Below are 22,201 nucleotides of genomic sequence, written 5' to 3' on the forward strand. Positions count from 1 at the left end.
CCGTTACATCTCCTACCTTAGCGACGAAGGAATGAAGGATGCTATGAAAACCGAGTGCAGTCCAAATCCACCGCCAACTCTCGACACTTGTATATGCCGATGAAACAAAGAGCGTCAGAGTCCAAAAATGCAAGTCTTCGGACTTTTATGTTCTCGAGAGAGAGATGTTTTTTGACCTAGTGATCTCATTTGTAAACATCAGAGTCATTTGGGAGCTATCTTATTGCCAGTTGATGGAGTAGAAATATGAAAGCTACTTAGTTGAAAAAGAAAAATGATTGCCAACACCCCCTATTTTAACACTAATCTTCTTTTAGTTAGTGCAAGATATATTTTATATATATATATATATATATATATATATATATTATTTTAGATTTTTTTATCCACTTAGAGTCAGTTTGGATATTTTTATAGGATAACCTGAAAATACAATAGACCATCCATTTAAACATCATTTTGTATCAATAAAACATCACTCAACCCAAATTTGGTAGGTCTTTTTTCTTCTTGCTGCCCGAAGGTTGAGATTTGCACTCAATTTGGACAAGCCTTTAGAAAATGTAACCTAAATGCACGGACAATCCCGATTCTTGCAAACTTTTTAAGCTAATTCTGTGCAATTATAAAAAACCCTTATTATATAATATAATCTCAAATTTTGTTATTTTTAAATTTATTAAATATTTAACATAAAGGTTAAATAATTTTAGTTTTATTTATATGTATTAAACATATCAATTCTTTTTTTTTTTTGGTTCCCCATCAACCTCGACCCATCTCCCTACATCACCATTTAAGAAGAACATGGGTGAGAAATAAATACTGTTTGGTTGTGGTATGTTATAATAATCTAATGATTTGTGAGAATCATTTATCTAAAAATTTGTTGAGAAAAATAAATTTTATTATACTTGGCTAGTGAAAAAAAAATATTCTGAAAAATGGCATTGAAAAAAATTACTATATTCAATTGAAGGTAATCTTATATAAAAATATTGCCAAATTCTCAAAAATGCTCTTGAATAAACAATTCAAGAAATATTATTTTTTTCTCAGCCCATTTATTAGCCATTTATGGCCTACTTAGATAAACACCATTAGTATTAGCCATTTCAAATATTGAAATATATTTACATGAGTTATACATATAGTTACACGAACATTGTTCAATTTAAATATTTTTAAATTAATTATATACATATAATATAAAATATATTTTATAATATAAATAAATTTTGCTATAAAAATATATATTAATTATCAATAAGTCTTATGTAAAAATTAATATAATATAAGTGAAGGCATTTGTGTTAATTCAGCATAAGAAAATAAATATTATTTCAATGGTAGTATTTATTTTTATTTTTTATAAAATAAATAGATATAGAATCTACTATTTATATTATTACCATTTTATTTAATTTTATATTAAATATGATAATCTATTGTAAGATTTATTTTTGCAAACCGACCATAAGATAAGGTTGACTCCATTGGAAGGGTCTGTCGGGCTGTACGTGTCACGCAGTGGAGTGCCCACCTCCACCTTAGTTCCCGAGCCCAGCCGACGACAGCGCCGCCCAACGCCTCCACCAAGACGGCGCGGCGCCATGGATTTTTTCCCGGGTGACGTATCCCAGACCGCCATGAAACCACTGCTCCCTCTTCCGTGTCGCTCCCTCTCGCCCACCTCCGCTCCCGTTTCCTTTTCCTCCCCTTTTGAGCCGTTATCCCCTTTATTTTTTCCTCATATCCCTTGTTTCTTTCTCTGAGTCCCTTCTCCCTTCACCCTATCCCTCATAGATAGTTTTAGCTGGAGACAAGAGAGAGAGATAGAGGGGTTTGGTTGCATGACGATTGCTACGAAGCTGTTCTACCACTGGAGGTCTCGGACGGGCCGTACCTCGGAGCCGGAGCCAGGGCTGGACGCGACTCTCCGCCTTCCTCGTGGTCGTCGCAGCAACGGCGGCCATCAACCCCGTGAGGATGGTGCGCGGCGTTCCCACCCGGGGACTCACCATGGCAGGCACCAACGCGCCTCCCCGACAGTACTTGTCTTCCTTCTTCCTCTTCTTTTGTGTGTGTTGTTATGTTGCCACTTAATCATCTTTTCTAGCATACGGAGTCGGCTTTGGGATTTACGATCTTCTATATTTCATAATCATAGCAATTAGCATTTAGTACTTGTCATTATAATCGTCTAATTAATTGTTCTTTTAAGGAAAAATCTCACGATTTTGAGGAATATATAGTAATATTGTTCAAAGTTCGATTTTTTTTTTTTTCATTCGAAGAGCTTGAATACAGGTAAATTAGGCGGCTCATGGTATATATTGGTTTTGAGCGTTATAAATTAGTTTTGAATTTTCTTTACCTTTTTTATGTATTTATTGGAGGTTTTGAAAGTGATGTTAACTCCTGTTAGATCTTATTCTTCAGATGCACGCACAGGGTCTTCCTTAGTCCAAACCACCCAAGAATCAATGAGGCAGTTAATTAAGATTTACTGATGATATTTTTCATTCAAACTAGTGTGGCACAGTAAGGTTTCACGGTGATTGAATTAACGTGGCGGTAAGGATAAATTGGGATTCTTTTCTAAATGGTTGTGTGACTGCTTTGTATGCCATGACTTGTAGCCAGTCAAGGATTATCTCTTAAGTTTTATGGCAGCCACGCATCAATTTCTGCAAGTAAGCCATTCTATGAAGCAAGTCCTTTCAAATTGGGAGAGGAACATCATGATAGATATTGAGCAGCAACTTCCTTGGATGCTAAACATCTCTTTTTCATGGTTGATAATGTTTCGCTCTTGTTGGAGTCATGCGATCGTTGTCATATATCATGTTCCTTTGATTCTCTCTTGTAATATGTTGCAAAGAGTTTTGTATGTAAATTAATCATTTTCCTCTGTTTTTATCGGATTTATCATCTTTTTTAGGCACTTCTACTATAAAATAACCTCGTTTTCCCCCCTCTTGTTAATAGTCTCCGTTGCTAAAATACCAATATTGTAAAATATTCTTGTTACCTTCTGCTGTTACCAACTTTTTGTGTAAGTCTTTATACATCTGGCATTTCTTTTCAACTCCATTATTTTACTATTCCAAGACTTTCAAAAATTATTTTGCTGCAAGTAAAGAATTATTTTTATTTATTGTCTCTTAACCTATGTAGGTTTCCATATGCCTTCCTAGCTTGGGCATTGTGGATGGCACGTATAAGTTTAAGGGAGTTGGGAGGACCCTTTTTTGGCCAAATTGGAAGAATTTTAATTATCTCATAAAGGCAAATCAGTCACCTTAGAAGAACTTGTGAGATATGTACTATGAACTTTATCATAGGAGGATCCTGGAAACCGTACTTAACAAGGAAAGGTAAGAAAAATCTTGAGGTAAACAAGGTTGTCCCTTGCTCATTTATGAGACCAAACTGTTCATGTTGATTATAGGATGGTGAAATTCCTAGGTAGAAGGAAGATGTCATTGACATCTAACTTTGTATGGGGATTAGGTGCTATGTTGGATAAGAATTAATATCAGATTTGGAGATACTTGGGGTAAAAGTTGTTTGTTAATAAATTATTTCCACATAATTGACAGTCTTGCAACTAAAAGTTTTTTTGCAATATATTTTGTTACTTGGAAGGGAAATTTTTGTAGTGTTTTTAGCACAGGCTTAATGGGGTAAAAATGAAAAGAGATTTCATGAATGGCTGATTCGTTGGAAACATCGGATGGTCGAGAAGAAAAGCTCAGTCCAAATAAAAGTTAATGAGCATTTATCATATCAAAACCCAGTTAAAAATGTTTCAGGAGCTGCTTCCTGAGCAACTTACAACAAATGGTCCTTGCTTTTGGTTGACTGCTACCATTGCTAGTTTGTCACCTAAACTTTGCAGGAGGATCGGTAAATCTTATGCCTATATCACTTCAAAAAATTCTAGAAATATTGCTTAGAGTCTCGCTTTTTGAGCTCGAAGATGAGAGGAGATGCACTGTTTTTGCAGAATCGCTTAAGGTTTACATTTGTTGCGATGGTTATTTGTTTTCTGTGATACTGTAAATGTATAAATTCTTTGTGTATTAATAAAAGGGCTGGTGTGATGTGAAATTTTTTTTGGACAAGTCACATGACATGGTAAATTGCTTTTATTTGCTTGTTGTCAGGAAGAATTTGTGCTTTATGATAAAGTGTGTTGATTGTTTCACATGTTTGTTTACACCACTTATATTCTATCTTATGTTAATGGTGGACCAAATTATTCCTGTAGAGGTTCTAGGAGGTGGAGACTTGGAGACATTCTATATCTGCTGTTATTTATCTTGGTCACGGAGGGGTACGATAAGCAAGCCTATTCTTATTTTCATGTTGGGTTTGGAATGAAGAATATTCAATTTTGTTTGTTTGTGGATGATATTGTTTTATGTTTTGTCGTAGAACACCACATGCTTGATAAATTTGAATTTTTTCTGGCACTTGTTCCAACTGATAGTATTAATCCTGTTCGCTAATTACTGATCTTTGACAAAAGAGGGGAACACCTTTTGGTTATAATCATTGTTCTGGTTGAATACTTGAGATATCACACCCTGCTCTATTCTAGCTCATCCTTCCACAATCATATGACGCATATCCCTCAACATTTAAAAAACGGTACTCCCTCAATTTCTACATCTGCTACATCTCATGCCTGCATTTTTCTGTTGCCCTTCATTCTACTCTTAGACATGTCATCAGCCTTTGTCATAGTGCTGTAAGAAAGAATGATCTGGAGGGAGGTGATCATGGAAAAACTAGCACTGCAACGATAATGATTAAGAACCTCGGCCTTTAATTAAGATTTGAGGCAATTTTTGCTTAATGTACTCATTACAACACCGTACTTTTCAACTTTTGACCCTGGTTTGAATCTACAATGTGCATTCTCTCTTAATGACTCTTGCAAACTAATGGATGAGAGAGTGCTTAGTGATGTGTTAGGTGGTTACGAGCAATCCTAGCATTTTACATTCTTGGCTTGAGGCTGACCGCTATAACCATGACTTTCAAGCCTTGTCCTGGCTCTCTGTGTTTGGCCTTTGAATCCTCACCCACTGCTAATTCCTAGTAAGTGCAACCTACTTGTGTTACCGGATGGTTTAACCTAGCTCACAACTTCAGTCAAAAATAACTAAGGTGACCTCTTTTCTTTCCTAGCTTTGGGCAAATGGTAGCTGATGATAAATCACTAAATGCTATCTTCGCTCGACATTCTCCTACATAGAATTTCCCATATGCGGAGGGTTTGAATTTTGTAGTTCCACCGGCCGATTTTCCAATTTCTTTCCCTTCTCTCATGGACAGCATACCCCTCCGCATGAACCTGGTTGATTTTCCTTTAAATGCTACATAAGAACTCGATTTGAATCTCTTGCATTATCACTAAGGAATAGTTTCTACTGTGGTCAGTTACATGAACAGATTTGGTCGGACCATAGAGGCACGAGTGAATTTGAGGTAGGTAACCGCAGCAGTGGTGGGATACAGAGTTGCAGAGACAGTGGGCCGAGACGAACCAGAGATGAGTCAGATGATCGACTTCCTGGTGCTGTGGTACAGGCACGGGCAAGGCTTCTTGAAAAACTGCGGAGTGTTGATGTTACAGGAAGCAGGTTGGTCATCAATCTCCATTTATCTTCCTATTAGAGAAAATGCATCTTCAGCTCATGTTTAAATGGGAATATGTAGGCAATGTTCTTGCAATGCCTTGCTGACACTTCTTTGTTTCTACCTAGGCAAAGCACCTCATCTTCAGGCATCTCCCTGAATGAACGTTCATGTAGTGATGACTTGAGCGTCATCGTCTCTGGGGATTGGGCAGCCAAAATTCAAAGGGAATGCTCTGAATCCGGGATACCCCTTGCTGTGCTTACACTTCGAAGAGATCGAGCACCTTCTTTCTGTGATACGAGCAGGAAGCCCCCTGGACTTAGCTGCGACAAACTTGGGCTACAACGAGAAGTTTTCAGATGTGCAGAAGAAGGTGGAGTTGCAAAAGCATCCTTTGAGTGCTGTATATGTCTGGAGAGGTTTCTGGAGGGGGATGAACTGATACGGCTGCAGTGTGGGCATAGATTCCATCCAAGTTGTTTAGAGCCATGGCTGCCGACCCATCATGATTGCCCTTACTGTCGATCAAGCATCACCTCTTGATTATGGAGCAAGAGGGAATGGACCTTCAATGAAATGTTATTTTATATTGGAACATTAGTGTCTTTATAACCATAGATGAGGAGATGCAAATTTGTACTAGGTTTTCCAATACTCGAAATGCTGTGGCATGTGTAATATAGAACTAATGAAAAATTATATGGTTGATGTATAAGGTGTTTGTGTGCCCTGATATGTTACACAGATCCTATAACAGCATCAGAATTGCGTGGTAAGCTGAGAAAGACGTCTGATACAACCTTTGTGTTTATTCTGTAGCTTGTTCTCGGATGATGTTTATGGTATTGGCTCCTATGGTTTATCTACGTATCTGTTCTCCATGTTTCCTCTGATTTCCTTCTATTATTAGTCAAGCAGTAATATTTTTCACAAGGTTTGAAGCGCCGGGCCAAACCATAATGTAGTATTCCCCCTGTACAGAGATTTTATACTGAATTGATGCAAAAGTATACCATGGTATGTACCATTCTGGTTCGTAATAGGTTCAATCCTGTACAGCGGCATTTCTGATCTTGTTTTATAGCCTCCTTCCTCTCCTTCTGGGACTGGCTATTTCAGTGTTTTAAGAGGATGTCTTCTGTTCTGTTCTCTCTCTCTCTCTCTCTCTCTTAATGTGTAAAAAAAAAACACTTAAGAAGAAGATCATGTACTATGTTTAACGTCTGGACATCATAATAATAACTGAATAATCTGAAACCGCAACAAATTGCATTTTCTGTGGATTTTTTTGAACACTTTTTGCTCTCCAACTGAAGCATTGCTCTCCAATTGAATGATCATTGTGTCAACCATGGGTGCTTGTGATTGAAAGATTGACCTATCTGGTCCGCTCCTGGATTGGAGAGGATCCCAGCTTGGGTCTTTTAGCTGCTCAATGTTCAATTTAGTCCAACTTTCACAATTGCCTCTTGAAAGTTTTATTACTTCTGTATTGCATGCATTCAGCATTTCTAGATGAACAAATTTTAATAATAAATCATTAAAACCACAAAGGGGGTGGTCGAATCCTGATATGCCTCCTAGTGCCAGGTTGCCACGAGAAATTGACGAGCTAGCTAATCATATTTCTTAGAATTTTAAAGCCAATCCACTAATTCCAAACCTATGTGAAGGAAATGAACCAGAAGAAGGTTGTGAATGGGGATGCGACTCAAACGAATCTGTCAAAAAGTGTCATTACCTAAAGAATGAATCCGGTGTGTTTTCTTCTTACAGCTCAAAAGTTATGTGGCAGCAGCGGCCTTTGTCTTTCAGAGCCCTTAATTATGACAACGTTCAATAAGATTAGACAGACAATTGGAGTTAGTGCATTGTTTAGAGTCGAGAACTGCTATTATGTTGTCTCATTTGAAAACAAATTAAGGGCTGCCACTTGCCCCATTTGAGTGCAATATAGTCAACAAAAAAGTAGGCCTACCCACCTGTCCCATTAAGCTTAAACCTCTCCTAATTGGACACTTGGATGACAAGCGTATCTAAAAGAAGAAATCGACTCAAAAGATTATCTGAAATCTCGCATGTTTGACCGTTGCATTCTCCTGAACATTTATCAGATACCTGAAATCCGTGAACACTTGATCAAGAGCCTTGATGGTTTGCTTTACGTGGCGTCAATACCAAGTAGCTGAAGCAGATATCCATATTAGAGCGGTATGAATCATCCATTTTAGCAAATTAAGTGATGATAATGACAGAATTATGCTTATCTCATTAAAATAAAAATATGATCTCTAAGCTCCACCTTCCATGCTTATCTTTTCTTCTTCTTCTTTTTTTATTTACTCATATTCTTCTGATGATGATGACAGAATCATGCTATAAATTGAGTGACATAGGTTTCACAACGCTTCTACCGAACTTTATAAGCGATTGGATAATATCTGCCAAAAAAAAAAAAAAAAACTACAGGATAATGGGCACAGCATCTTCTTCTTGCAAAAGGGAAAAGAAGGAGTATATGCTTTGTTTCACTTGATTTATGGTTTGTGACCATTGACTTTTGCAGAACTTCATTACATTAGAATTAATATTCTTTTGAAAAAATAAGTCACCATCTTATCCAATCACTTGGCTAATTAAAATAAAAATGTACTATTGTCCTTCGAAACTTAGGAATCAACAAGTTGGAAGAATTAAGTTCTCTACTAAGTAATAATACATGGCAATTCACTGATTTCAAAAGAATAATGCCCAACATAATTATTACTAAGTAATAATATTTTGTAGTCATGATGACGGTCACAGTAGTGGATTCATTGCGCTCGCAAGAGCTCATGGAGTGCATGAATCTGCTAGCTCTTGAGTTGCTCAGTGAAGATATCATATATATCTTGTGAAGGCCAAGTTGTTGATTACTATCCCACCAGCTTTTTGAAGGAATGCATGTGAAGTCATCCCCATCCTCTGCCCCCCCAACTTGCAAAAGTCAAGGCATCATCCGCTTTCTACGCACCATCAGATTGGACCAGGCATCCATTTGATGTATTATACTGAAATTGTTCAATAAACAAAATAACAAAATCTATTATTAGATTTAACAAAATCTCTCCCTAGATTCTTCAAAACAGAAGCAACGGAAGCATGCTTCAAGAGAAGTCCGTCACCTGGCTTCACAAGACGCCTTTTTTTTTGTTCAAAATAGTATATGCATCTTCTCTTGAAGCATGCTTCCGTTGTTTCTGTTTCGAACAATCTAGGGAGAGATTTAGAAAAGTATATGTGATTTATAAGATTCATCAACTAGATCTGACAACCAAAGATATTTGCACCACAAAGTGCCAGTCCTTTGTATCACGAGGTTCAACATGGTACTAACTTTTAAAACTCTATAGCCAATTCAACATCCCATGCAACGGGATTGAGGTTTTGATTGTTTTGTTGATTGTGTTGAGATCTAGGTGCAATTGGGATAGGAGCAACGGTAGCAATAGCGCTGCCAATTAGCATAGTTGCTACTCTCATGCATAAACAACCTTGTTACCTTGTATTACCCCGATAGCTCCTTGCCGAGGAGGATTGAATAGGTTGAATCATGGAGATTCAAGGGCTTGTCAGATGTAAAAATATGCAAGAATGCCCTTTGATCACTTCAACTAACTAATAATTTAGCATTCAAAGTTAATTCTTCCAAGGATTTTTTTTAATGTAATTTACCTAAGAATTGAGGTATGGAGATCAATCTCAGGTGAAAGAAATACCAACATGAATAAATAAATAAATTGACAAACATCAGAATCAATCAATTTTTTTTAAATTATATTTAGGAGATTCATATATTTATATATATTGTCTTTCAATCAATTTTTTTTGGCTCAAAAGGAAGACAAATAAAACACATAACAAATGTCTGGATGCGCTGCTAATCAAATTTTATTTTCTAAAAAAATTATATTTTATACTTACAGCGGTGTATTCTGTAGATTTTATTCATTTTTTTTTTGATACAATGATTGCTCATGCTACTCTGATGTAGGTGCAATCTGTAGAAGCAAAAAAAAAAAAAAAATGATGGCTCAATGCTGGAGGAATGACTTTCTGATCTATCTAAAGGACCTTTCTTAAATGCTGGACAGCATAAATGGTGATCTAGTTGGTGGTCCTGTTTGTCTTCGCACAGACCATAAAGTTCTGCAGTCTTCCATCATCCGATGGAGATCGTGGAGCAGGGGATCCTATTAATTGAGCATTTATTTGGATGCATCACTGTAGAAATGCGTGTCAGCGTGCGCGCCATATGTTGCACACAGCGTAGGATATAATTTCCAGTTCGCTGCTGGGTTTCTCTTAGGATTCGTCGGTGACCAAAAGTTTCTACTGATACGACAAACTTTTCCAACTTTCTATCATTGACCAAAATAAACCAAAAATATCTCGGTCTCCGTCACCCGGCGTCACAACACGCGTCTTTTACTTCAATATTTCTCCAAGTCGGACACGAGCCAGTCCAAAAATGTCCAATATATCCCATATCCAACTGAAAATTACAGCCATGCGATCGAGATTAGAGACCGTGAACAAAGTTTGGACGGTTTAAAGGTTCCAAAATTCTCCTGGCTGGCCGGCAACGATCTGAACGCAGACGCGAGAGAGACGACGCCACGGAATGGACGGTCGGCAGCGGCGGGTGCCTCTGGGGTCCATCCTTCCTTCGTTCGAGCCATGAGAGATCCCATAATTTGATGTAACGAAAGGAACCATTCTCGGTTTTTGATCGTGATATATCGCATATATGCTTTCGTTGTGGGACACGTTTGAATCAAAGAATGTTGACGCCAGCCGTGTACTCCTGTATCATGTGGATAAATTTTGGCCATTAATTTTAAATACTGTTGCGAGGCTCAATAATCCAACATCGAAAAAGACTCATTTCAGAGCCTGGGCATATGAGGTGGGTGTCTTCTAATCCTGCAGACGCGTTTTGGGTGGAAAACAAAACCGGAGAGGGGTGAAGGACGCTTGCGTGAAACCCCAGAACCGGACAATATCTGGCAGGGAAGCCCTGTGTTTTCCCCTCATATGTCTCCCACGTGGGCACTAGGTGCCTCACGTGCCTCGCAGAGGCGGGGGCGTGACATTTGGTATCAGAGTCGAGGACGACTCTTGTCCGATTGTGGGAAGGGTATGAGGTCCAATAGTCCCACATCGGAAAAGACTCGTTCCAGAGCCTGAGCATATGAGGTGGGTGTCTCGTAATCCTGCAGACGTGTTTTGGGTGGAAAACAAAACCAGGAAGGGGTGAAGGACGCTTGCGTGAAGCCCCAGAACCGGACAATATCTGGCAGGGGAGCCCCGTATTCTCCCCTCATATGGCCCTCACGTGGCAGAGGTGGAGGCGTGACAACCGTAGATATATATGGTTATCCAGTTCTTTGTCTCCTATGTTTCATAACATTGGTTTGCCGAAGATAGAAATTTTATTATAAATAAGTGTGTGCCGAGGAGGACCGGTGGTTGCCACCATGAGACTTATGTCATTGTGGTGGCCGACAATGCGCCAATGAGGTGCATCATGGAGAAGGCTATGCTGGAGGTGTTCGAAAGGTCAGTAGTGTCTACTTAGCTATCTATCAGCAGCTGCATCAAACTAGTAGTCTACATGCTAGAGAAGCAAGTTGAGTGGGCCAGTTGGTTCGATCTAGATGCTGGATGGTGGGGCCCAACTTGGCTACTGCACTCGGATCTAAGCATGTGCCTCTCAGCCATCGATTTCATTAACCATGACTATTTGGTTTCGGTTAGGGTTTACGGGTCGGATTTGGACTAGGATTTGAGACCGAAAAGCATAAGGCTCTAGTAGGGTTAAAACCGGATGAGATATAAATCGGATACCGGTATATCTATAATCATATTTATTTTATTTGAAAAATATGGATACAGATACGAATGTTAGTTGGATGCAAAAGTTTATACTCATACTTATTTTAAATATATACAGATATAAATCAAATATTAAAAGTATGAATATAAATATGGATATAAGTAGATAATTAAATATTATGGCTATAGAATCAAAAACATTACCAATTAGTGAAAGGTAAATCAAATAAATACAATATTAATGTGGTCATCTATTTTTTTTTAAAATTCATAAATGCTATATAAAATTAAATAGTAATACAAATAGAATTGGATATTCAGATATTAGTTGGATATTCAAAATTTTATTCATATTCAAATAAATTCAAATACAAAAATAGATTTGAAAAGATATTATCCTATCCACTTTTATGTTCCGGCTTTAGGAAGCGAAAGACGAATTGTTGGAGGCAGGAGAGGAGATAGCATGGATGGGGAAGGAGATGATGGAGGGGCCATGTTTGTAGGGGTTGTGGACGAGTAAATTCATGAGCATGACAAGGTTCTTCCTCATGAAATGGTCCGAAGATGGAGCATAAAACAGCCAGGGGCGGCCCAATACATTTGGGGGCCTTAGGCGAACTCATTAGAAGGGGCCTTTTTTATTATTATTTAAATAATAATTTTTTTAATAAGTATAAAAATATTTTAAAATTTTTATTTAAAAATAATTCGCCTAGCTTTTTGAGAAGCAAAATTACTAATTAAACTTTTATACTCAAGATCCATTAAAATACTATTTTCAATCGATAATATAGCTAATCCATTTAATCTTTCTTGTGACATAGTTGATCGCAAATAAGATTTTATCAACTTTAATTTTGAAAAACTTCTTCCAGCAGAAGCAACTGTTACAGGTATTGTTAATAATATCCTATATGCAATGCATGCATTTGGAAAAGAATCTGTTTTTTTTATAAAACTTAAAATATCAATAGGGGTACTAGTTTCTGTTTGTAAAAATTCTTTTAAAATTTTTAACTCTGAAAACAGATCAATACCATCAATATCAGAATATTCACCATGCTTTAAAAAGTTTTCAAGATTAAGACAACACTTTTTCAAATCATCTTCATTCAAAGATTTTAACTTTCTAAAATTAAACAAAAAACCAAAAACATTTTCATATACGGTAAATTGTTCAAACCTATTTTGAATTGAAAAAATAGCTTGATCTACTATATATAAAAAGTAATCAATTCTAAAAGATTCTTCAGCTGATCTTGTTATCTCATCATCATTATTTTCATCAAAATATTTTTTTCTACGGATCACACGTTTTTCACGAAATATAGGTTCTATTTCCATTTCATTTGCAATTTCTTTAGATGAATTCAAAGCATTCATGAATCCATTTTCCCTATAACTTTTCAAATAAGAAAGAAGACCTTTTAATTGATCTATAGCAACATCAATATGCATGTCTTCAGATTGTAAAATCTTACTAACTGAGTTAACAGCAAACAATATATCGTACCAAATATTCATGCCTAATAAAAATTCAAAATTTTCAATCTCATATGTAGCTAAACATGTGGCTTCACTCTTTATTTTAGGATCTTCACTAGTTTCCGCTAATTGAACTAAAGCATCTCTTATTTTAGGAGCTTGGTTTTTAATTGCTTTGACACTTTCAATACGACTTTCCCAACGTGTTTGTGACAAGGGTTTAAGAGTTAATGTGGATATATTATCTTGTAAAATTTTCCATCGTTTTGTAGAAGAAGAAAATAAGGTATAAATTCGTTGTATCACTCCAAAAAAAGATATAGCTTTAGGACACGAGTTAGCAGTATCACATAATACTAAATTCAAGTTATGACATCCACATGGTGTGTAAAATGCTCTAGGATTTATATCTAATAATCTTCTTTGTACACCTTGATGTTTTCCTTTCATATTAGATCCATTGTCATACCCTTGTCCTCTTATATCATTAACTTCAAGTTTATGTTTTTCTATTATATTTATAAGTTCATGCCCTTTCCAGAGGTATCATCTATTTCTAAAAATTCTAAAAAATATTCTTCTACTTTTACTGAACTTGTTGAAGTATCTACACATCTTAAAACTAGGGTCATTTGTTCCTGATGGCTTGCATCAGGAGTGCAATCAAGTATTACAGAAAAATATTTTGCTTCTTTAATCTTTTTAAGTATTATAGCTTTAATTTCAAATGCTAACATTTGAATCAATTCATTTTGAATATTATGACCTAAATAATGATTGTGAATTTCACCATGTTGAATGCGTCGAATATGTTCTTGCATTATTGGATCAAATTCTGCAATCGTTTCAATAAAACTTAGAAAATTTCCGTTATTGCTTTGATAGATCTTTTCATTCTTTCCTCGAAATGCTAAATTATTTTTTGCAAGATTTTTTACGACAGCAATAATTCTAAATAGAACTTTTTTCCAATGATCCTTCTCTTGGTTTATTTGTTCTTGGAGACTTTTATCAATTGTATTATTTTTTAGCAATCTCACTTCTAAATCAATCCACCTATTCATGCTAATGATATGTTCATTAGTTGTTTCATGACTTTTAAGCTTGATACCTAGATTTTTCCAATCCCTACTTCCTTCATTGACTAATTGACTCGTGCTAGGCTTGGAATCAAATAATTTACAGCAAAAACAATATACTCTATCCAAATCTTTCGAATACACTAACCATTTTTTATCATGTTTTTCACCATTAGGTAACTTACGAATATAATATATCGTAGAAAAGTGTCTATTGTTTTCATCCTTAGGAAAATGAAAATCATAATCCCTAATTGGACCTCTTTCTACTATTAGATCTCTAAATTTTGTATCAATCATTTTCCATTGACCAGGATCATATAAATTTGTAGGAATAGAATTAGTTTCACAATCTTTTTCCTTATTTATCTTATCTCCATCTGATTCTCCATTGTGTTCTTCACTAGATATTGTTTCACTAGCAAACTCATTTTTTAACTCTATTTCGGGTGCCTGTTCTATTGCTAATTCTTGAGTTGAATTTGATGTAGTGTTATGTTTGTTTGTAACAACAAATCTATCTAGAGCTCCTTTTTGAGATTGTATGAGTTTATCGATTTTTCTTTTTCTTTTGAGTTTTTCATACCCACAGTCATATTTTCTATTAGACATTTTAATCTATAAATAATATTATCAAACTAAGCAATTAAAAAAATACCACAAACAAATCAAAATATAAAAAAGTTAAAAATGATAAAACTTAATTGTGTCAAGAAAAACAAACTCGGGTTCCGACAAGTAGTGCCGAACTTAATTGTGCCGAGAAGAAGTGGAATAGTTCCGAACTCGACGGCGAGAAGAGGCCGAATAGTGCCGAACCGCTGAAGTAGTGAAGTCACAACCAATCTACAATTGGACCAAAAAATAACCAATTCTAAATTAATTACTTGACTAAATAAAAATTAATTAGACAAAAAATTAATTAATAAACTAAGTAATACAGTTACTTACTAACTCACCTGCCTCACAGGCTCACACTCACAGTGAACCGCGATTCGCCGAACCGGGGGTCCGGGATCAGTGGGAACCGGGATCAGTGGGAACAGGGGAGGAGGTCGGGGGGTGGGACCGACCGTGGCAGGAGGTCGGGACTCGGGCGTCGGGAACCGGGAAGTCGGGAACCCCGAGGAAGCCGGAGCGGCGGAGGAGCTGAGGAGAGGACGGGGTCACGGGAGGAGGTCTGAGGCTCGGAGCGGCGGAGGATCGTGGGTGGGGGCCCTCCCTGGGCCGGGACTCGGGAGTCGAGACTCGGGAGGAGGTCGGAGACTCGGAAGTCGGAAGAGCCGAGGTGGAAGTCGGAGACTCGGAGTCGGAACTCGGAGGTCGGGAGCCGGGAGGCCTCGCCGCCTCGGTCGCCGCGGAGCCCGGAGGTCGGAGGAGCCGAGGACGGCGACTCGGAGTGGACGAGGAGAGGACGGGAGGCCGGAGACTCGAAGCTGAGGAGGCCGAAGCTCGGAGCCGAGGAGGAGGCTGCACGGACGCACGGTGGACCAGAGCTCGGAGCTCGAAGGCCGGAGCTCGGAGGCTCAGAGCCGAGGACGACGACGTCGGCGAGGAGAGCTGAAGAGGACAGAAGGTTTTTTGCCGTTTTGCCCTCGCCGCTCTGCAAGCCGATTCTGCCGAGAACCGGAGAAGGTTCCGGCATTAAAAAGGCAGGCCGCAGGCGGCAGATGGGCAGAGAAAGGGGGAGAGAAGGGGGGAGCCGGGGAGGAAATGCCCGTTGGACTTGGCCGTTGCGTTGCCCGTTGCTTGTCGACGACTCGACCGCTCGACGCCTCGACGTTGCCGGTTGCCCGCCCGTTGCTTGTCGACGACTCGACGTTGGCCGAAGGGACGCACTGCAGGCTGTAGGCTTGTAGCGGCGTACGGGCGGAGCCCGGTAGCCGTCGCCCGTCGCCAGTCCGTCTGCCAGACCGCAGACGCTTCACATCTGTGATCCGTCGCCGCCTAACTACTGCAGTACTGCCCAAACCCACTCCCCGTCTGCCATAGCGCCATTATAGAGCAATTAAAAAAAAAAAAAAAAAACCGTGGCTGGGTGGGGGCCTTCCCTGGGCCGGGGGCCTTAGGCGACCGCCTCGGTCGCCTAAGGCTCGAGCCGGCACTGAAAACAGCATGGATGAGGATAAGCTCTAGGAAGATTACAGAAATTTTTCGGTTATTTGGTGGAATTGGAAAACTAGAGTGGCTGCTGGATAAAAATTTTAAACAAAATAGCAAAATAATTTATTAAAATTTATTTTTAAAATTATTTATAATTTTTTTAAAAAATAAAATTTTTAATTTTTAATTCATTTCATAGGTACAGAAATTGAGATGGAAAGACCTGAATATGCGTCGTAGATCACACGTCACTTACCATCTAATAGAGTAAAATGATGTGGCACCTCGCTGTGCGAAACAACCTTGTAGCCAGTCGCCGCCTGCGTCGCACAAAGAAAAGAAGATAAGAGGGCTCGTCTACGTCCTTGACGCGTCCCCCACACTCCGCCCGCGTCGCACAAAGAAAGCAAGATAAAAGGCCGGGCTCGTCTACGTCCCTGACGCGTTCTCCACACTAATTTTCCACGCCTTCGCGTATACACCCCCCCTCTCCTCTCCCACTTTCTTCCCTTCCCTGCCCGACCTTTCCCTATCTTCCACTCTCCCACCCATCCCCTCGAAGAAATCAAGGTTGAGGCGAAGGAAGAAGACTCCAAGAACCCGAGTTCCGGCACTTGGGGTGGAGAAGACGAGGAAAGTTTCGGCCTTTGAGATATCGAGATCGTCTGACGGCGGCGGCAATGCTGCGTTCGTGCTTCCGGCCACTGGAACGGTGCTTTGGGAGGCTAGGTGGTGGAGACGAGCTCTTGTGGCACCTGGATCTCAAGCCCCACGCCGCTGGCGACTTCTCCATCGCCGTCGTCCAGGCGAACGACTCCCTCGAGGACCAGGGCCAGGTGTTCACCTCCCCATCGGCCACCTATGTCGGCGTCTACGACGGCCACGGCGGCCCCGAGGCCTCCCGTTTCGTCAACAGCCGCCTCTTCCCTTACCTCCACAGTACCGTCTCCCTCCCTCCTCCTCTCTATCTTATCATCAAAATCCCTTTTTGATGCGTTAATCGACCCTTTCTCTCTCGATTCGATCGTCAAAATCGCTTCTTTATCTGATGTGATCTCGTATGTTGTTTCGAATTGGAAACAGAGTTCGTGACCGAGCAAGGGGGGTTGTCGGTGGACGTGATAAAGAAGGCGTTCGACGCGACGGAGGAGGAGTTCTTGCATCTGGTGAAGCGGTCGTGGCTTTCGCGGCCCCAGATCGCGTCGGTGGGGTCGTGCTGCCTCCTGGGGGCGATCACGGACGACACGCTCTACGTGGCCAACCTGGGGGACTCCCGCGCGGTGCTCGGCTGCCGAAGCACCGACGGGAGGGCCGTGATGGCCGAGCGGCTGTCCACCGATCACAACGTCGCCGTGGAGGAGGTCCGGAAGGAGGTCGCCGCGCTCCACCCGGACGACTCCCACATCGTGGTACATAACCGAGGCGTCTGGCGGATTAAGGGGATCATTCAGGTGAGGAAACCTTAGCCCTCTTCCCTGCCCTTTCTAATCATTTTCTCTTAATTTCTTGAATCGTTTCAATTATTAGGTTTTGTTTTTCCCTGGAGCTTATCAACACAAGCTGTCAAATGAGTGGTAATTAGATTCGTTGACAGCTTCTATTTTTTTTTCCTAGAAAAAAAGGAACAATTTTCAGATTTGCTAAGTTTCAAGGTGTGTTTTTTTTTAAAGCGGTTTATATAGGCATTGGTGTGTACAAATGTTCTGTCATGTTAGTGGATTATGAATTAATGCAGACCAGATATTTATCATCTTCTAACGGTTTACTGGATGAATGATTCTGGAATTGGACTATAACATGATTCAAATAATGATTTTGATTAGTTTAGCTGTTTGTTATTATGCATCCCTTGCAGTGCACAGAGTATAAGCAGTTGAAGTTTATCTTTTCTTGCTTCTCTGATTTGTTTCTCATTTCTATTTGCATTGATTTGGTAGGATGTCATGCTGGGATACAGTGAATTATTGAGTCCTAGGTTTTCCATTTCCATGTTTGATGGCTTTTCGGCCTCTGCAGAGCATGAATTTGACTCTCTCCATCATGCATATTATTCTGGAGGTGCTTTTAATTTCAGTGTGTAGGCAACTTCTTTCATCTTTGTGTTTCTTAACCTGCATGCCAGTTGACAATTAGGAAGGGTGAATTAATGAATGTGGATAGTTGAAGTTATTTAAGAATTCTTCACCATTATGTTTCCTAGCCCTGTTGGTGTTTCATATAATTTCTCTAGTCAGCATTTAGTTCGGTTGGTAGAATTCTGCCATGAAACTAGTTGAGCATCAGTTTTCCTTTGCTTAGATCATGTTATGTAATTATTAGATTTGGTCAAATAGACTGGAGTCTCCAACCATGTGATTCACCTTTTTATCGATCCTGTAGAAGCATACACTTTCTCGTCCAACGAACGGCAAAATATAAGATGGATACTCAAAGCCGATCAAGCTTTATGTTTGGATACTCGTGGATTGCATAATTGCAAATAGATCTGAGATGATCGAATAACATAGCTTTTCCTGTAACTCTTCAAATAATCCTTTTCCCCCTCTTTGGTTCTTGTAACCTTGTCCTCCTTTCTGAGATCCAATATCTATTTTCCCCACTCAAGACCGTCTATTGTTTTGAAATATCATCTACTGCAATCAATGCATGTTATTTATTTGCTGCTTAGCTTCTATTGCAGTGATAACTTTTGAAGTGTCTAATGATGACAAAAGGACAATCTTCTCAAACAGTGTCTATTATTTTGTTAAATCTGTGTGCTTTTTGTCAAGATGCTCTGGTTTGGGTCATTATATAAAGCAATGTACCTTTTCTAGGACAAAATTCCTGTTCCTTTACAAATTTTATTTTCTGTACTTGGATGCATCTACAGTGTTCTTTGTAATCATCACTCAGAATGGAGGTTCTCTTTTTTAAAAGCAATGGTGGTATGAATAACTTACTTCGAAGATTATATTCTTCATAAAGTGAAAAGGTCGAACAAGTTGAGGCATAGCATATTTTATGGTGGTATGTATCTTAAGCTGATTATTGCAACAGACTCCAGTGTATGAACATCCAAACTTTGACATGGATATCCTTTGGTGCCATGGATAAGAGAATGACTTATTTGTTGGATCCTATGGACATTATTCTTTCAACTTCAAGCTTCCACTTTGTTATCTGCATCTTCATGCAACACCATCATTGCATAGGCAAATATATTTACGTGCCTTGGGTTGTTATTTATAACCCACTATATAGTTGTGAGCTTTTTCCACTTAGAAAAAAATGTTAATAGAGATTTTGAATTCAATTGCATTCATTTTGTAAACAAACTTTATGTTATTCACTCTTTCTAATTTATGGGCTTCATTGGTGGGTGGGGGTGAGATTGTTTTCAGTGGTAACACCATGTAAGACTCTGATACCTCAAAGTGGAAGATGATTTTGTTGATCTTTTAACTGGTACTGTTGGCATTCTCTGTTTTGCATGCATAGTTGCAAAGTTGTTTTGGTTTGAGAATATGCCCCTATGTGCATGTGCATTTGTGTAGACTTTTGGTCCTAAATAAAATAAACTTGGCATCCAGATGACAGGTTTACCATCAAATTTATTTGTCACTCACCCTGCTATTTGCCCTGGTCAGGTATCAAGGTCTATTGGAGACGTCTACCTGAAGAAGCCTGCGTTCGCTTGCGACCCAGTGTTTCAGCAGTCTGTTTTTCCTGTTCCATTGAAGCGACCGGTTATCACCGCAGAGCCGTCGATCCAGACTCATAAGCTTAAACCAAATGACTTGTTTTTGATATTTGCATCGGACGGGCTCTGGGAGCAATTAAGCGATGAAGCTGCAGTTGAGATAGTCTTCAAGAGCCCAAGAGCAGTAAGCTCTCCTTCTTCCTTTTCTTTATGATGACATGTTTCAGGTACCAGTTTTTCATGTTTAAACATTCCTTCTCACAGCAGTCTAAACGTTCCACATAATGCTGAAATTTCTGCAGGGAATAGCAAAGAGGTTAGTGAGAGCTGCCCTCAATGAGGCTGCGAGAAAAAGGGAAATGAGTTATGAGGATATAAAACGGATAGAGAAGGGAGTAAGGCGCCATTTTCATGATGACATCACTGTTATAGTGATCTATCTTGATCAGCATCGGCAAGGAGGTCAATATAGGTTTAATAGGAGCACTTACAACTGCACTAGTGCACCTATTGATGTATACTCTCTAAACTCGGATGAATCAGAAGACCCTCTTCGGCCTGTTCGTTCGGAGTTTGATGTACATGATTCATACATACATAGGTACATGAAATGAGTTGTTGCACCATGGCACTTGGCCTTATATCTGACACTGCCAAAAGTGGTGAACAGAAGAGTTTTGAATAAGAATATGGGAATTGGTGTACATAATGAAATTGAGTTTGTTGACATGGTCCAGTTTCTTGGTGCTTGTAACATTTTTATTTATTTGTCGCAATCAAATTTCTGTTAAAGTTGTACAGATGGTTTATACTTGCTTGTTGGAAGTTGGTAGTTGTCATCATCTGGCATCGAGCCCTTACTGTGACTTTTGATGCAGTTCAATGGAGGCTGAACCAAACCAGTATCTACTATTTCTTTTGTTGTTAGCCATAGTTTTCACCATCTGTGAGTTATTGCCTCTGCAGGTGGTTCCTTACCTCAGATGCTCTTGTTGGCCATTGTTGCCATGAATTAAAATTCTGGCTGGTTACCGTAACATAATGATCAGAGATGGAGACAAGATTTTCAACTAGGGGGGCATTGTAGTACCTTGATCAATAGTTATTGAGCTAATTACAAGTTTTCTTGTATAATATATAAAGATACAGATTTTAAAGGAGGTGATACATGATTAAATGAGCACATCTGGTAAATTTAGCTTTGTTTTAACCTTTAAGTCAGATTGATCTAAAAATTTTAATCACAGATACTTTATACTAATTACGAAGTTTTTTTATTGAAAAAAAAATGATCCTGACATTTTCAAAAACAAGATTATTTATCAAGGACATAATGTATTAGAAGGATTCTTAAGCTTCTACAGCAATCGATTTTTACCTTCTCTCAGAAAAATGTAATCTCTTAACCATATTATAAAAAAAATGGAGACCAATATGAGAAATTTGCTAATGTAAGGAAAAAGGATAATTGACCGTCAGCACAAACATTGTAGACTTGATAGCTCATATACACAACCATTCATGGACTCCCGCAATTGAGAGCTTGAGAGAGACCTATGGCGAGTGCACATGAACCAGAGAGATCATGGCCTTGAGGAGCAGCAGCTCTCATGTAGTATTCTGTTTGTGGATCCATGGGGTTGATGTAAGGGCTGAGTCGTGGAGGGACAACTTTCTATTGAAAGGACTTGTTATCAGAGACCACAACGCTAAACTTGTGGCGACCGGATACTGCCAGATCTTCGACACTATTGTTATTGGAGTAGAGCTTAGAGCTACGTAAGAGGGCATCACCTCTGCGAGGCTTGTTCTAAGTGCAGTTTGCATTCACGCTAAAAGAGATTCGGCTACAGTGATCGAGTGGGTTCAAAGCCGGCATAGTGATGTTACCGAGCAGTCGTTGCTCCACAACATATTCAGACTAGCAAAAAAGTATAGCTCCTTTCGGGCCACTCATGTCTACCAAAAGGTGAACAGTGCTGCCGATTAGGTCGCCTCTTTTGCAGCTCATCATTCTGAAGGATTTTTTTGAGAAAACCTAACATCTATTCTTTCTTCTCTTCACCAGCTTCTTTTTTTTTTTCTAATTTTGTTGGATGTAGTCATACACATTTACATCACTCATTTCAGAACATTCTTAATAAATATACGGAGGTCCTAATCCAAATTCAACACTACAGTTTATAACAGTAGCTGTCCACGTATACTATCATTTGTCTAATGGTTGATAAATAGCTAATGCTGCCTTTGCCAATAACTGCTGTCAAGTTCTGTTACAGTGGTCCCAATGGTTCGTGACAGGATTTTGGGCTTCCTG

General features: G+C 39.1%; 2 protein-coding genes across 2 annotated transcripts; both read left to right on the top strand.

The window, feature by feature from the left end:
• Positions 1-1,500: 1,500 nt before the first annotated feature.
• Positions 1,501-6,466, top strand: LOC103709207 (probable E3 ubiquitin-protein ligase RHY1A). Its single transcript, XM_008794435.3, has 3 exons — positions 1,501-2,051; positions 5,455-5,657; positions 5,781-6,466. The coding sequence occupies exons 1-3, from the start codon at positions 1,854-1,856 to the stop codon at positions 6,196-6,198; spliced, it is 819 nt and encodes a 272-aa protein (XP_008792657.2). The 5' UTR covers positions 1,501-1,853; the 3' UTR covers positions 6,199-6,466.
• Positions 6,467-16,594: 10,128 nt separating this feature from the next.
• Positions 16,595-20,726, top strand: LOC103709206 (probable protein phosphatase 2C 78). The gene is made up of 4 exons (XM_008794434.4): positions 16,595-17,141; positions 17,286-17,653; positions 19,832-20,068; positions 20,187-20,726. The coding sequence occupies exons 1-4, from the start codon at positions 16,883-16,885 to the stop codon at positions 20,496-20,498; spliced, it is 1,176 nt and encodes a 391-aa protein (XP_008792656.1). The 5' UTR covers positions 16,595-16,882; the 3' UTR covers positions 20,499-20,726.
• The last annotated feature ends 1,475 nt before the right edge of the window (positions 20,727-22,201 follow it).

Source organism: Phoenix dactylifera, unplaced genomic scaffold, assembly GCF_009389715.1.
Source record: "Phoenix dactylifera cultivar Barhee BC4 unplaced genomic scaffold, palm_55x_up_171113_PBpolish2nd_filt_p 000007F, whole genome shotgun sequence".
Taxonomy (NCBI): Eukaryota; Viridiplantae; Streptophyta; class Magnoliopsida; order Arecales; family Arecaceae; genus Phoenix; species Phoenix dactylifera.

What these genes read in the sequence shown, in the direction of transcription:
- LOC103709207 (XM_008794435.3), top strand. Translation starts at nt 1,854, where the DNA reads ATGACGATTGCTACGAAGCTGTTCTACCACTGGAGGTCTCGGACGGGC. An exon ending in ACCAACGCGCCTCCCCGACA is followed by an intron (nt 2,052 to 5,454) that starts GTACTTGTCTTC and finishes TACTGTGGTCAG; the next exon opens with TTACATGAACAGATTTGGTC. An exon ending in GTTGATGTTACAGGAAGCAG is followed by an intron (nt 5,658 to 5,780) that starts GTTGGTCATCAA and finishes GTTTCTACCTAG; the next exon opens with GCAAAGCACCTCATCTTCAG.
- LOC103709206 (XM_008794434.4), top strand. Translation starts at nt 16,883, where the DNA reads ATGCTGCGTTCGTGCTTCCGGCCACTGGAACGGTGCTTTGGGAGGCTA. An exon ending in CCTCTTCCCTTACCTCCACA is followed by an intron (nt 17,142 to 17,285) that starts GTACCGTCTCCC and finishes AATTGGAAACAG; the next exon opens with AGTTCGTGACCGAGCAAGGG. An exon ending in TCTTCAAGAGCCCAAGAGCA is followed by an intron (nt 20,069 to 20,186) that starts GTAAGCTCTCCT and finishes AAATTTCTGCAG; the next exon opens with GGAATAGCAAAGAGGTTAGT.